Raw genomic sequence first — 15573 nt, 5'->3', positions numbered from 1 at the left:
GGGCCCCTGCACCTGCATAGGAGACCCTGATGGAGTTCCAGGCTCCATCCCCAGCCATTCGGCCATTGGGGGAATGAACCAGCAGATGGAAACTCGTTCTCTCTGCCTTTCAAATAAATAATATTTTTTAAAAATTAGTCTTTAAAAAGAAAGAATATAGAAACAACCTAAGTCTCCAGCAGTCATGGATACAACTGGAAGTACAGAAAATGTGCAAACAAACAGCACCCAGCAACTACTGGGCATGTGGCCCAGCGAGGGAGACCTCAGCTAAGAGGCCCACACATTCCACACCACAGTTCCTGGGCTCAACCCCTGGCTCCAGCTCCTGCTGATACAGACCCTGGAGGGCAGCAGGTGGCGGCTTAATTACCTGGGGCCCTGCCACCCACCAGGGAGACCCAAACAGCGTTCCTGGCTCCTTGCTTCACCTGGCCCAGCCCTGGCTGTCGTGGACATTTAGGGGCTGAAGCAGTAGATGCAAGCTCTTGCTGAGTCTTTCTCTCTGTCTCAAATAAAGAAATAAAAACGTTAAAGAAAAAGGAGGAGGAGGAGGGATCCAGACAGATTCCAAAAACCATGTAGAGGGGGCCCAAATGCAGAGCAGCACCGGGCACAGGTGACAGAGTGCACACCCCAACCCTCCCTGAGCACTGGGCACAGGTGACAGCGTGCACACCACAACCCTCCCTGAGCACCGGCACAGGTGACAACGTGTGCACCCCACCCCGCCCTGAGCACCAGGCACAGGTGAGCTCATTGAGTCCTCACAGCAGTAACCTTACAAGTAGGTTGTGATGGTCTCATTTTACAGGAAGAAAAATCGAGGCACAGCAAGAAAAAGCCAGGAGTCTGACAGCGAAACACCTCCTCCCACAAATTCCAAAGGACCACCTGTGCGTGAATGTTTAATGCACACCAAGAGCGAGGTCGTGTCTCCAGATACGAGTGTCCAAATGGCCTGAGGAAACACAGATATTTTTCTGACAGTGGTCACTTCCATGGATGGGAGAGGCAAGGGAACGGGCCCCAGAAAGAGCAACTGCAAAAACTTTACCTGTGGGGTTTTGTTTCTTTAATTAAAAAAGAAAAATGCTCAAGGGGCAGGCATTTGGCACAACCCTTCAGACCCCAGTTGGGCCGCTCACATCCCACAGCAGAGTGCTGGGTTCAAATCCTAGCTCCTCTGCTTCTGATCTGGCTCCCTGCTAATGAGCACCCTGGGAGGCAGCAGATAATGCCAAGAGCTTGGTCCCTGCCACCCACGAGACAGACCACAACGGAGCTCCTGGCTCAAGGCTTCGGCCTAGCCCAAGCCTGGCTTTTGCAGGCATTTGGGGAGTGAATCAGTAGATTCACACTCTCTCTCTCTCTCTCTCTCTCTCTCTCAAATAAAATGAAAATAAATAAGTTTAAGAACACACTGTTAGATTTGGAATAGCTCAAGGCTCTGGCCTTTCGTACCCCCAGAAAGGAAAGATGAAAAAAGGAGCCGGAGACCGACCTCCACAGAGACAGGCTGCTTTATTGGAAGCTAAGAGGTTGATGATAGTCTGCGAAGAGACTGTGCGCAGGGCGCATTTGGGACTCAAGTTTATATCCGGGTTAGAGGGGGGAATTTGCCACTATGGTGTGGGGGGTATAGAAGGCAGCTGGCAGAAGAGTAGGGGGCTCATTGAAGTCTCAGGAAATTTCCCTCTTATCTGTTTTGCCATTTGCATTGCAAGGATTTGAGAGGGGTCTGGTTAGGCACCAAGGATCCACAAAAGGGAGGAAGTGGGGCGGGGAGGGCGGTAGGGGAAGGAAGGGAGGAGAGAAAGGGGCGATGAGTCCTTTACACTCAAATGGAACACAGTATTACGAGACCCAGCCAGCCCCCTGCCGGGAACACGCCCAAAAGAACTGCGCACAGGGCCCTGCACACTTGTGCTCACAGCAGCTTGACTCGCTACAGCCAAAAGCCGGGACCCAGCCAGGTGCCTCACGTGGCACACACACGCGCAGAGCTCGGCTCCCCTAGAAAAGGAAGGGACGTCTCGCACAGGCAGCGGCGTGGCCGAATCTCGAAGACATGGCTTCAACCGCAGACGCAAAAGGACAAACTTTCTCAATCCCACTTAAGTGAGGCTTGCAGTGGAGTGGTGTTGGCCGGCTGGGGGCTGGGAGGCAGGGGACTGGCTGATGAAAGGGGTCTGGAGCTGGGCAGTGTGACGGTGAGCGTGGGCTTCCCGCCGCGCGTGGGCACCTTGGCACACGGTCAAATGGTGCATTTTAGGTTCCGTATACTTCATCACAAAACCAGACATGTGGGGTGGGCGTTTGGGGCAGCGGTTAAGACGCTGCCTGGGGTGCCTGCCCCCCATATCACAGTGCCTGGTCTCAAGTCCCAGCTCCACTCCCCAGTTCCAGCTTCCTGCCGAGACAGACGCTGGGAGGCAGCAGAGGATGACTCAGCACCTGAGCCCCCGCCACCCACGGGGGAGACCCGGATGGAGCCCGAGGCTCCCAAGGGTGGCCTGGAACTGAACCGGCAGATGGAATACGTCTGCCTCTGTCTCTCTGCCTGTCAAATAAATTAGAAAGAAAGAAATGTTTAAGATTTTAAGAAAGAGTTTTGATGAAAATGAAATACAGTGTTAACAACGCTCAATTCTGGGTCATGAGAACCCAGCGGTTTGCCGTGTCATTGTCCTTCGGAAAAGAAAAAGGAAGAGGAACTGAGCCGGGTGTGAGTGACAGCATGAGGGAGAGGCACCACCTCCCAAGGGCAGGAGGCTCTTCCACCTCCTCTGGTTCTCACTGCATCACGGTTGCCATGGAAACAAGGGGCATCTTGGGCTCCCAGAGCTCAGCCCAGGTGCTGCTAACTCCAGGAATAAAGTCCGAGAGTGGCTACAATCAAAGCCCAAATCATCCGGGCCCTGGGTGCACACGCCTGCCACGTCTGACCCGGGATGACACCTGCATCCCACATCACAGTGCCTAGGTTCGAGTCTCGGCGCTACCTCTTCTGCTCCCAGCCTCCTGCCGGTGCACACCCTGGGAAGCAGCAGGTGATGCCTCAAGTACCTGGGTCCCTACCATTCATGTGGGAGACCCAGATGGAGTTCCTGGCTCCCGGCTTTGACCTGGCCCAGCTTGGCTGTTGCAACCGTTTGGGGAGTATCTGTAGGTGTGTGTGCATGCTTGTGTGCACACATGCCTTTCAGACAAATAAGATGATTTTTTTAAATAATGATTAAAAAGAGAGAACCACGCAGCAGGTCACACGGACCGAGTGCTGTGCACCAGAGCCTCATTTCACCGGATGAACTCACTTCATCACAGCACCAGCACCGTGTGTAGCTGCTATTCTTAAAGAAAGCACAGGGGCACAGGGAGGGTGTGGCTTGCCCAAGGTCACCCGGAGCACATGAGCCCAACCACTGACTCTACAACATTGGCACAGCTTTAAATGGCCCGGTCCCCAAGCAGCTGCATCCTGGCTGCAGCAGACGGCGCCACCTTTGGCTGGATAACACCCAGCTCTCCCGGCCGCACCCAGCCCTGAGGAAGCAGGGGCCCCAGGTGGGGCCCCGGAAGCTGCATTTTCATGCAGTCCCCTAGGTGGGTCTGTGCTGCAGCCAGGGCGGGCTGCTCTGGGTCCAGCCTGGGTCCTGGGACCCAGCAGGGCTAAGCAGGGCACAACAAGGCAGGGACAGGGCTACTCCTCCTGAATCCCGATCCTGGGCCCAGAAATGAGGCTAGGAAGACCAACAGCTCAGAAATACCAGATGGCGTCTGCTGGCCACGAAGCATCGTCTGTCCCCACCCCCACGCCACCCCTCCCACACACACACACACACACCAGGGCAGGGCTTCAAAAGTCAGTTATGTGGCTTTGTGGCCTGCCAGGCACGGATTTCCGCCCACTCCACCCTCTCAGAATGAGCTGGGCGGGAGCTGGGGTTCACAGTGCGGCAAGCTCAGCCCAGGCACGGAGAGAACTCGCCTCACCTGGGCCCTGAGATCTCAGACCTCCAGGGGAGCCGGACCCGACAGAAACCGCCCACCCTCAGCAGGCAGCAGGAGCCATCTGGATACCCCACCACGGCCCGCCGCTGCTGCCCTCTAGGGGACGGGGAAGGGCGAGCACGTGGAGGAGGAGGCTGGTCCTGGCGGAGGTGCTGAGGGGTGCATGCACTGGGATTTTGTGCAAGGGAGCAGCACGGGCAGGCGAGAAAGGAGGTTCTAGCCACCAGGTCCCACCCTCCAGCCAGAGGACCGGGCGGGAGGAGGCCCCACCTTGAGCAAACCAAGCCCAACAGAACCAGACTGGCGGAGGCACAGAGAGGTCCTGTGACCTGCCCAAGGCTGCCCAGCTGCCAGAGTCACGGTTTCAACAGAGGCCAGCGACTCCAAAGCCCTCAGAGGACCCTCCAAGACAAGCTGGCGCATCGGAGGGTCCTCTACAGAAGCGCCTGGGGAGGCTGCAGCAGCGACCACAGTCCCCAGGCGGAGGACGTCACACCCCAGAGACTAGCCACCGCCACACACCCCCCAAGGCACAGGGCAGCCCCACCACAAAGCACGTCCGGGCCAGAACAGAATCCAGGAGCCCACGATCACGTCGGCAGCCATGGCACAGGTGCCGATCCCTCCAGCCGGCGTGGCTGCGATGTTGCTGCACATTGGAAAGACCAGGGTGGGGGCAGGGCCGGGGGTGTCCCTGGAGGTGTGCACAACCTGTGGGAACTGCCAAAACCCCTCCCCCCTGGGTGACTCCAAAACACAAAAAGTGTGGGAGCCACCACCTTGGGGAGAGAATCCAACTGTCTGCTGTGGGTTCAGAGACAGTGGGTGTCAAAGTCACCCAGAGAAGTCCCAGCGGGGTGGGGGCCAGCGGCTCCCGGGGAGAACAGGCTGGGGCAGAGTAAGCGCCAGCAAGGCCTGCAGGGTCGGCGAGGGCCGAGCTCTGCCCAGGACGCGTGAGTCAGCCGCCAGGCCGGGAGGAGGCGTCACCGTCTGGGCAGCAGATAATGGGCCTGAGCCCGGAGGCAGGAGGACCCCTCCCCCTGCCCGTGACTCAGGCTTCTCAGCCCCCTCAACCCGTGACAGAAAGAACTGGATCTCCGGGAGAGAAAAGGCTAATTGAGAGGGAGCTCGGGTGGAGAACAGAGCCGGAAATGAGCAGTCAGTGGCCTGGGTGGGGGCTGGGCACCGGCAGAGGCTGGAGAGTGACCCCAGAGGTATTAGGGGTCAGCCGCAGAGAAACAGGGGCTGAGGCCCCAGAGGGCAAGCATGCCCAGAGCAGGGGTGGCGCGCTGGCGACCCCATGGGCTGCTCCGAGCCTGCAGGACGGTCTGCACAAAGCTCTGGTTTTGAGATTGAGTTCATTGTCAAGGTTTTGCCTAAACACCGGACTCCCAGTTGCTTCTGTCTGGCGAGATGTGCCAGCAGCATTCTTAGAGAGCGCACAGGCTGGGCCAAGCAGGGACTGTCCCCGCCAGGGCCCTGGACCCTCCCCAGGCTTGCGTGCGGCCCTGTCGGATCCCTGCAGGAAGAACTGAGGAGGCCATGAATCAGAAAGTGGTGAAGACGGAGGCGCTGGTGAGCCGGGGCACACACCAGAGGCAGCGGGGTGGCCTCTCTGGCCCTGATCCTGTGCCAACCTCCTCCATGCCGCGCCACCTGGATTTGGGAACAGCCCCAGCCAGGGGCTTAGTTTACTGAGCTGCCAACAGGGAGCTCAGAGCTCCTGACCTGCACTGGTCCATCCTCACGTCCATCCGGCTCCTGCAGGCTGCCTGCAAAACCTGGACCCTGCCTGCAGATCAGCCCACATTCAGCACAGACCAGGGGTGACCAGCCAGGGGAGGAGAAGGCCCAGGGCTGAGGGCTCTCAGGAGAAAGGGAGACTGCCCCTGTTTAGGGGTGGGATGTGGGGGCAGGGGTACGGGATGAGGTTGGGCTGAGCGACAGTAATGACAGATTCCAGATGAAAACCCTCTCCTGCGGGGCCACGAGGCTCCCATCTGGGACCAGGCAGGGCGCTGGGCCTGGGGAGGCCTGTGGGGAAGTCCAAGAGCATTGCCAGAAACCTGGGTGCCCACAGGATGCGGGGAGCTGAGTGGTGAGGGTGCCCCCCCAGGACGACAGGCCACCAAGCTGCCCTGGCTGCATTCTATTCTCTCACCCCCACCCTGGCTCCCTGCACCAACACAGCCCCGACCCCAGGATCAGCAAGGACGATGGAAAGTGCCTGCATGGGGCTCAGGAATCAGCAAAGCCCATCTTGCCTGCCATCCCACACCCATTGAGGAAGACCCCCCCAATTCCCAGGACCCCCTGGCCAGGGCTGCCAGCCGCTCCCTGCCTGCCCATCACAGACATCAGCCAGACCAGGGAGCTGTTGTCCACCAAGAAATCCGAGCACAGACTCACCAGAGCTTCCTGGGCAACATGGGGACTGGCCGGCGGGGGCAGGGCAGGGGCACCCGGGTCGCTGGGGTGTGCAGACCTTGCCGCCAGCAAATGGCACCTCCAGGTTCGTTCCTGGTGCCTGGCAAGGAAATCAGGCCACAGCCCAATTGCCAGCTAAGCGCCTGCCCTGAGACTCCAGATCCCAAAACAGACATGTTGATGGTTACCATAGGAACATGCTAAAGCCAGAAAAGGCACCAGGCAAGCACCCACATGGGCACTCGAAGCTCAGGTCCACCTGCCTGGGTGAGCACCGCACAGGCCTACCCACACACACTCACGCCAGCACTGCTCTGCGTGGTCTGGGGTGGAACACTCATCCCGCAGAGCTGTGGAGCAGGGCAACCCCAGCCCAGAGCTGGTTAGGAAGTGGGGGTGAGGGTGAGGGAGGGGTCAAGGTGAGGACTCAGGTTCCAGGTGAGCTCTGGGTGGATCCTGGTCCCATTCATGGAGATGGGGACAGACACAGGCATGATGCCCCTGGTCAAACCCGAAGTGTGTCTGAAAGTGGCTCCCTGCCTGGCCCGGCCCGGCCTAGCCACGGCCAGCCAGGAGGACAGTGGCAGCAGCCAGGACCCAGCTGGAGCTCCCTGCCAAAGGCAGCCCAGGAGGCAAGCAGCATGGGGCCGGAGTCCAGGTGCTGCTCGCTCCCTCCCTGGCTCTGGAGAGGAGTCACAGCTCAACTCCTCTGCGGGGCGTGAGACAAGGGTCAGGACCCAGGACAGCCACCCGGGAGGGAAAGGAAAAGGGGGGGGGGGGGGGGGGACTCTGTTCTCAGAGCCTCCCCTTCCCCAAACTTCCCAGTTCCCCACCTCCACGGTTCAGCGTGCCACCCCTCTTCAAGACCCGCTCCAGGCTGGGGAGCCCCCTCCTGGACCGTCCACTCTCTCCAGCCGCACCACCCCACCCTGGCCCTCACCTCCTCTTACCCCTCCGAGGCCTGGAGCATCACGCCCCTGCTTTCTGTCCGGCAATAACAGCCACCCCTCCATCTCTCCCACCCACGCCACTGCACGCCTCATGGCCTTCCTGCAGGGCTGCGGTCCCAGGGGTCCCTGCCTTCTTACGTCTGAGCAGCCCTGGCAACAGCTCAGAAGACCTCAGTTTCCAGGAAGCTCCCTCCACCCTCCCTGAGGGCGCCCTGGCACTTGTCACATCCATGGCAACTGTCTATCTGTCCACCTTGCCGTGGGGCTGGAAGCCTCCCAGGACAGACTGCCTCTTTTCTCTCTGTCCCCACCCCACACATACCCCAACCAGCCCGGCCCTTGGCTGGGAGTGTAGGCACCCAGGAAATATTAGCTAAACTGACAGCCTTCTGCACCCAAGACATCTGGCTCCCCCTGCCACGGTCAGCCCAGCACACCCTCAGCAGATGCCCCCGGTGTGCAGGAGAGGAGCTGACAAAGGAGAGTCAGTCCCAGAAGGCTCTAGAATATTGGGATCTCGTAACTCACAGAAAACAAAGACCTGGAGGCCAAGGTGGAGGAACGAACCGCAGACTGCGGCCCTCCAGCCACGCAAGAGAAAAGCAACGAAGCCAGAACCAAGGGGTGACTGCAGAGAACGGGACTTTGTGGAACGGAACGCTGGGGATCTGGAGACGGACACGGGTGCCCAGCTCTGCCCACGTCGCGACAGCGTGGCTCACTACACCAAGGGAACCGGCAGAGGACGGTGCCTGCCAAGAGAACAGGTGGCTCCTGTCATCCTCACAGAACAGGGACAGAGCCCTGACAGAGCCCCCAGACGTGACGAGTACCCCCCCTGCCCTGCCCATGCAGACGGCGTCTCCTACAGCTGCCCCAGGGACCAAGGCGAGCGGCACTGTCTGCTCTGCCTTGTGTGGCTGCCTCGTCTCCAATAGGATTTTGAATTCCATGCTGCTCAAATCTCAAATTGAGAGTAGGGCTGGCTGTAGGGAGTTTTCTGGCCAAACTGCAGGACAGGACAGTGGGCACGATGCCCAGGCCAGGCGCCTCCAGGCCCTCGTTCTTCTGAAGTAGAAATCGGGGACACCACCACAGCTGTGGGCCCCAGCACATACTTTCTCCCTATCCAGAGATGCCACTTCTAGGAACCAAGGCCGGACCTGTCAATTAAAAAGCTAGATTCTTGGGGTTGGTATGGTAGCTAACGCAGCGGGTTAAGCCACGGCTTGCAACAACAGCATCCCATATGAGTGCTGGTTCAAATCCTGGCTATTCCACTTCTCATCCAGCAGCAGAGGTTGGCCCAAATACTTGGACCTCTGCCAACCATGTGGGAGACCCGGATGGAACTCCAGGTTCCTGGCTTCAGGCTAGTCTAGCCCCAGCCATGGTGGCCATATGGGAAGTGAACCAGTAGATGGAAGATCTCCCTCTCTTGTCTCTCCCTCTCTTTCTATAACTCTGCCTTTCAAATACATAAAATAAATCTTAAAAACAAACAAGAGGGACTGGCGCTGTGGCATAGCAGGTAAGGCCACTGCCTGCAGTGCCGGCATCCCATATGGGCGCCAATTCGAGTCCCGGCTGCTCCACTTCTGATCCAGGTCTCTGCTATGGCCTGGGACAGCAGTGAAAGATGGCCCAAGTCCTTGGGCCCCTGCTCCACTTCTGATCCAGCCCTGTGATAATGGCCTGGGAAAGCAGTGGAAGATGGCTCAAATGCTTGGGCCCCTGCACCCACATGAGAGACCCAGAAGAAGCTCCCGGCTCCTCGCTTTGGATTGGCCCAGCTCCACCACTGCAGATATTTGGGGAATGAACCAGTGGATGGATGATCTCAATCTCTCTCTCTCTCAATCTCTCTCTCTCTCTCCCTCCCTCCCTCCCTCCCTCCGTCTATAACTCTGACTCTCAAATAAATAAATCTTAAAACAAACAAGGAAAGGACACACCCATGAAAGTGAATACTCTAAGATCAGCTTGGGGAAACTGAGACCCACAGAGGTTTACAAACATGCCCCTTTGTTAGCCTGGGGCTCTCACCCTGGGCCTGCCAACTCACACCCCCTGTTCTTCCTCCAGCATGGTACTACCGCCTCCATTGTTCCTCACTGCCTCCTGCAGCCGCTGCAGCTAAGTAAGTCCCCACCTCTGGGGTCCTCCTCATTTAACGCACCAACCGGGGGCGGGCCCTGGAAACCAGCCTGCGAGGCGTGGGCGCACTGGGTGGCCCAGGCCTCTCCACGGACCCAGCCCTTGAGCAAATCAGACAGAAAGCGGGACAGCAGGTGCAGGTAACTAGTTAGCAGATGGAGCCACCACAACGTACAGACCCACGTTCAAATCCCAGCTCTGCGACTCCCCCACAGGCGACCTTGAGTGTGCTTCCTGTGCATCTCCACCTTCTCCAGTGTAAATGCAGGGAGTAACAGCACCTGCTGCACCAGGTGGCTGCAAATGGTGCCAGGGCATCTCGGCACTCAGCAAGCGCCTCATCGTGGCGGGGCCGGAGCCGCCCCCTCCCCTCGGAGCCGCACGCCTCAGAGGCACCGCCTGGAGTTGCACGGCTGACTGAGTTCATGTCAAGGACACCAGGTCCCTGGGGAGGGAGCCAAGGCAGTCGGGGAAGATGGACCACAGCCAGGGCTGGCTGCTGCTGGCGGAACACGCACTGGGCTGCATCAGAGGGAGGAAAGACGCCTGACGCACAGAGACAAGGGAGAGGGGCATCTCGGCGCCGGGGGAGCAGAGCCTATACACCCGTGGGAGCAGAGCCACGCCCTGGGCATCTGGCAGAGTCCTGCCACAGGACAGGGGCGCGCTCCCCTTAGGTCCCGAGGGCAGCGGGGTGGCTGGTACACCCTGTTACGGTGCCCATCCCCTCCCAACCCACCTTTCTCCTCCGAGAACCGACCCACCTCCACTTAGACAGGCGGCCCCAGCAGCCGTGCTCTCTCCATGCAACCCCCTGGCTACAGCTCAACTGACCGAACGGCTCCCCCAGCGTGGACCAGTCAGATTCACTCTCTTTTCCTAACAGGTCCGTGGAGACGTAATTTATGTTCCATTTTTAAGTGTGCAGTTCCTTGTTTTTTAGGGTATTCACAAGGTTGTGCAACCAGCACCACTATCATTACCTCGCCACCTAGTTCCAGAACATTCTCTTGACCTCAAAAACAAGCCTGTGTTCTTTAGAATTCATTGGCCTTCCTCCCCTCCCCCAACAAGCCCTCAGCCCCTGCACAGCCATTAATCTACGTTATATCTATGGGTTTGCCCAGTCTACGCATTTCATATAAATGGGATCCTACAATACATGGCTTTCACGTGTCCACCCATGTTACAGCGTGTCTCGGGACTCCACGCCCTTCTGAGATCAAATCCCATGCCACGGTATGGACAGATGGCTTTCCATTTAGCCGCTCCTCTGCCCATGGGCATTTGATGGTTTCCACTTGGGGCTATTATTAATAACGCTGCTATGAGCATTCCTGTAACAAGCTCTTACATGGGCAAAAGCTTTCATTTCTCCTGGTGTACACCTACGAATGGAATTTTTATATTTTTATTAATTTGACAGAGAAACAAAAGAGACAGGAAGCAGGAAGATCTTCCATCCCTGGGATCTTCCACCCCAGGCTGGGTCAGGCCAAAGCCAGAATCCCAGAACCTAACCCAGGTCTCCACAAGGGTGGCAGGGATCCAAGCACTTGAGGCGTCGCCCGCTGCCTCCAAGGGTGCAGTTTAGGAAGAAGCTGGCCTTGGAAGCGATGCCAGGACTGGAACCCAGGTGCTCCGATACGGGACGCAGGTGTCCCAAGCAGAGTCCCCTCTGTGCTACACACTCTCCACCTGTGTGGAACCGCTGCTCACGTGACCACCTGACCTTGCCCCAGCCTTCTGAGGAACCAACCCCTCAGGCTGCTTTCCAAAGCGGCTGGACCATTTCACATCCCCTCCCACGAGGCAGAAGGTTTGAATCTCTCCAAAACCTCAACAACGCCGGCTATTATCCGCCTTTCTGATGAGAACATCCCAGTGGCAGTGAGGCGGTATCTCACTGCGTTGTTTTTTTGTTTGTTTGTCAGATAGAGTTAGACAGTGAGAGAGAGAGAGAGAGACAGAGAGAAAGGTCTTCCTTCCATTGGTTCACCCCCAAATGGCCGCCACGGCCGGAACTACGCCAATCCGAAGCCAGGATCCAGGTACTTCTCCTGGTCTCCCATGCGGGTGCAGGGCCCAAGCACCTGGGCCATCCTACACTGCACTCCCGGGCCACAGCAGAGAGCTGGCCTGGAAGAGGAGCAACCAGGACTAGAACCCGGCGCCCACATGGGATGCCAGCGCCGCAGGCGGAGGATTAACCAAGTGAGCCATGGTGTCGGCCCCTCACTGTGGTTTGGATCTGTTTTCTGCTGGCTGATGGTGATGCCTTTCCGTGTGGTTTTGTCCATCAGCTCATCTTCTCTGGAGGGATGTCTATCCAGACTGTGTTCCACGTCTTTGTATTCTTGAGCTTTAAGAGTTCTTTATATAGTCCAGATACGAGTCCCTTATCAGATAAATAACTTACACATATTTTTTTCCATTGTGTGTTGTCTTTTTATTTTCTTGATGGTGTCTTTTGCACAAAAAGGTTTTAATTTTGATGAAGTCAAATGTATCTATTTTGATTGTTGCTACTTGTCCCACACCACCTCTCCAGTGCCTGAGCCCTCAGCCCACACTCCAGATCCCACTGACCCCACTGACCCCACTGCAGCTCTAATCAACAGTCCTCCGCTCTAACTAGTTCCCTTCCAGGTTGCAGTCAGCCCTCTGCTTTCATAGGCCCTGCATTTACGGATCCAAGCAACCACAGATGGAAAATACTGGAAAAGGAACTGCTTCTGGGGCTGGCGTTGTGGTGTAGTGGGTCAACCCTCACTCCATATTGGAACACCGATCTGAATCGTGGCTACTCTGCTCCCCATCCAGCTCTCTGCTAATGAACCTGAGAAGGCAGCAGGTGACCGCTGAAGTACCTGAAGCCCTGCCATCCACACGGAGACCTGCAAGAAGCTCCTGGCTCCTGGCTTCAGCCTGGCCCAACCTTGGCTGTTCTGGCCATTTGGGCAGTAAACCTGTAGATGGAAGATATCTCTCTCTCTCTCTCTCTCTCTCTCTCTCTCTCGCTCTCTTTTCAAATAAAAATAATTTTTTTAAAGAAAGGACTGCATCAGTACTGAGCAGTACTGCTGTCCTTGCCATTATCCCCTAAGCAATGCAGGACAGCACTGATTTCCAGAGCGTCTCCATTGCATTGGGGATTATCAGCAACCTAGCAGAGATGTGAAGTATATAGGAAGAAACATGTACTTCTATGCAAATACCGCACCATTTTATAGAAGGGATTTGAGCCTCTGTGGAGCTTGGTAACTGCAGGGGGTCCCGTAGCTAATCCCACAGAAATACCAAGGGATGCCTGCATTTATATTCCCGTGAAGTTGAAACTAGGTACCCCAAGACAGCTCCAACACAAACACCACTCCCTTCCATAGTCCTGGGTACCTGTGCCTCACCCCAGCACCTCAGGTAAGGTGCACCCAGGTGTAAGCTTGAGGAGAGCTGGACTTTGTATCCACTGGACCACGGACACGGAAGCCCGGAGGAGTCTAATGTGGAGCCCGAGGCGACTCGCCCTACCCTGGGCCGCACCCTGAGCCTGCGCCGCACGTGTGCACACTACACCTGCCCAGCACGGGGGCCCCTGCCCTGCCCCGGCTTTAAGGATTGCTTTAGAAGCCACCTCCTCCCAGCAGTCTTCTTGGTCTGCTCCCCAGCCCCTAGCTCTGCAGAGAGACTGGAGGCTCTGAGAAGGCAAGGACAGTGCGTCCTGAGCCCTAGCCCAGCCCACCTGCACTTTCTGAGAAAAACTCCTGTTTGGACCCGCAGGTTCTGCCCAGAGACCTGTATCCAGGGCCCATACAGTCACATTGGCAGTCAAGTGTCACAACACAGGGAGCCCAGCAGCACGGCCGCTGGGCTGTGATGGGGCGGGCAGGAGAGGACGACTCCTGGAGGAGATGTCATGCCTGCCTCCTTCCTCCAGGAACACCCCTTCTTGTCAGCTCCCTCCACCGGGACGGGGGGCTGCTAAGTCCTCTGTGCCGCATGGCAGGGATGCAGATGGAAACAGGCTGGAATCTGGGGACATTGCCAAAGAGAAAGAAGAACCCGGCACAGACAAAATGGTCTGGCTAGAAACACAGAGGGGCAAGGAACAAAGGTGAGGGAGGAGGCGGCGGCTCCCAGGAGCAGGGTGGGACTGCTTAGGGCGTCCCCAGACAGAGCAGCGGGCGCCTGGCAGGCCGAGGCAGACCTCAGACCCGGGACTCCGGGTGTGGACATCTCAGAGAGGCCGTGGATGACCTGAGTCTGAGCACTGAGCACTGCTGGGCGCACACAGCAGAACTGGGCAGCACGATGTTGGCAAGGCGACATGATGGGCTCGGGACAGAAAGTGCAGCTTGCTCTACACCCTCTGCACCGCTGTGCACATCCCCCCCACTCCAGCCCCTGCCGCCTCCGTGTCCACCTTCGCCTTTCCCCCAGACACCCCAGCAATCAAGACCCTGGACCAGTCTCCTCCAATTCCGAGGACACAGCGCCCCACCTCCGACGGGGGCTAGAAGCCGACAATAGCAACAGCAGCGCAGGGGTTTCCCACACAGGGCGGGGCCCAAGGACCCCCCAGCTGCCCTCAGCTCCAACCCCCGCAGGACACACGGGGCTACTTACTTGACCTTCAGACCCGCCAGCATGGTCTTGTCGATCCTGCAGAGAGAAAAGCAAGGGCTCTGTCAGTGTCGGGGCTCACGGCTCCCACCCGGCGTCTACAGGGGAGGGGTCGAGGGCCAGTGCAGACCACCGTCTGACAGGACCCTGCTGGGGACAGCTGCTACAGCGCCAAGTCCTCCAGCCAAGGAAGGCAGGGCTATGGGTCCTGGGAGGGCTGGGACTACATCCCCCTAAGAGATGGGTACTACTATTCTCCCCATTTTAGAGATGAGGAAACCGAGGCTCAGAGGGGTAAAATCACTAGCCCCAATGAATCCAGGAACCCGACTGCAAGCCCAGGCCTCCTGAGCACTCTGTAGGTGGCTTCTCCTTGATTCCTCCTGCCATACACAGGGCTCTGCAGCACAGCCTCAGCGAGCAGGGACCCTATATGCCCTTGGCTTCTGCTTTGGGACCAGGGACCCTCCTGCTCTGAGAAGCAGGCCCCACTCCTGACTGCAGGCCCCAGGGAGGACAGGCAGGGGCCTGCGGGGCTCAGGCATTCAGACAGGGCAGCACACTTGCTGCACAATGTCCTGGCAGCCCCTCCACCTGGGCCTGCGCCCACTCTCACCACATGGGGAGGCAGCACTGGGAGCTTCTATTTTTACCCCCTCATTTGCCAGCCTGTGAAGAGGCCCACCCCTCCTAGACAGACCGATGGGCACCACTCCCACTGCCTGTGTTTCCTCTTGGGTAGCGGTCACAACCACCAGGGTCACCAACACCATCAGTGTCACAGTCCATGTCCCCAGCACATCCAGGATGCCTGAGAGCCTGGAAAGTCATCTGCCTCAAGTTTCACACACACACACAAGCAAGTATATGCACAAGTGTGCACGCACATACACACGCACACTGCACACAGGCACACACGTGCACACACATGCACACTTGCACATGTGTGTGCATAAGCACATGTATACACATGCACGTGTGCACACACATACACGCATGCACAGCTCCTGGGGCCGGTGGTGAGGACGCGGGCTGCCCAGCCTCACGGTCAGCAGGGGCCCTGATGAGGGTGGGGCCTTCCCTCTGAAGAACCTTCTGACCTCAGCTCCCAGCAGCAAAACGGGTGCCTGGCCACGCCCTCCCAGTGTCTTCCCACACTCACTCTGTGCCCCTTCCTCAGGGCTCCACTCCTGGTTCCCAGGGGTCTCATCCAGGGCCCCCCCACACCCTTCTGGATACAGACCCTCCTCTCCCACCCAACTACCAGACCCCAGTTCTGGCCAGGAGTCAGGGCCCCAACTCTGCTGAGGCAGGGGCGTCACAGCGTCACAGCCCACCCCTCCAGCCTGCCCGGCTTGCACTTTCCCAAAGAGCCGCTGAGTTCTTGCCACAGCCCCGGGCT

At 58.0% G+C, this 15573-nt stretch overlaps 1 protein-coding gene across 6 annotated transcripts in view; it reads right to left on the bottom strand.

Moving 5' to 3' along the window:
- Positions 1-15573, bottom strand: part of RAP1GAP2 (RAP1 GTPase activating protein 2) — a 217900-nt gene that overhangs the window by 171124 nt on the left and 31203 nt on the right. For all 6 annotated transcript variants that reach the window (XR_016223931.1, XM_051824520.3, XM_051824524.3 and 3 more), the window contains one exon: positions 14175-14210. Coding sequence is in view for 5 of the 6 variants with exons in the window: in XM_051824520.3 (XP_051680480.1) it covers positions 14175-14210 (36 nt within the window). In the remaining variant the exon portion in view is untranslated. The remainder of the gene's footprint in view (positions 1-14174; positions 14211-15573) is intronic.

This window comes from Oryctolagus cuniculus, chromosome 17, assembly GCF_051225735.1.
Source record: "Oryctolagus cuniculus isolate XC-2025 breed Fujian yellow rabbit chromosome 17, ASM5122573v1, whole genome shotgun sequence".
NCBI lineage: Eukaryota > Metazoa > Chordata > Mammalia > Lagomorpha > Leporidae > Oryctolagus > Oryctolagus cuniculus.
The sequence above is the reverse complement of the archived record's forward strand: the minus strand, read 5'-3'. Positions and strand labels throughout refer to the sequence as shown.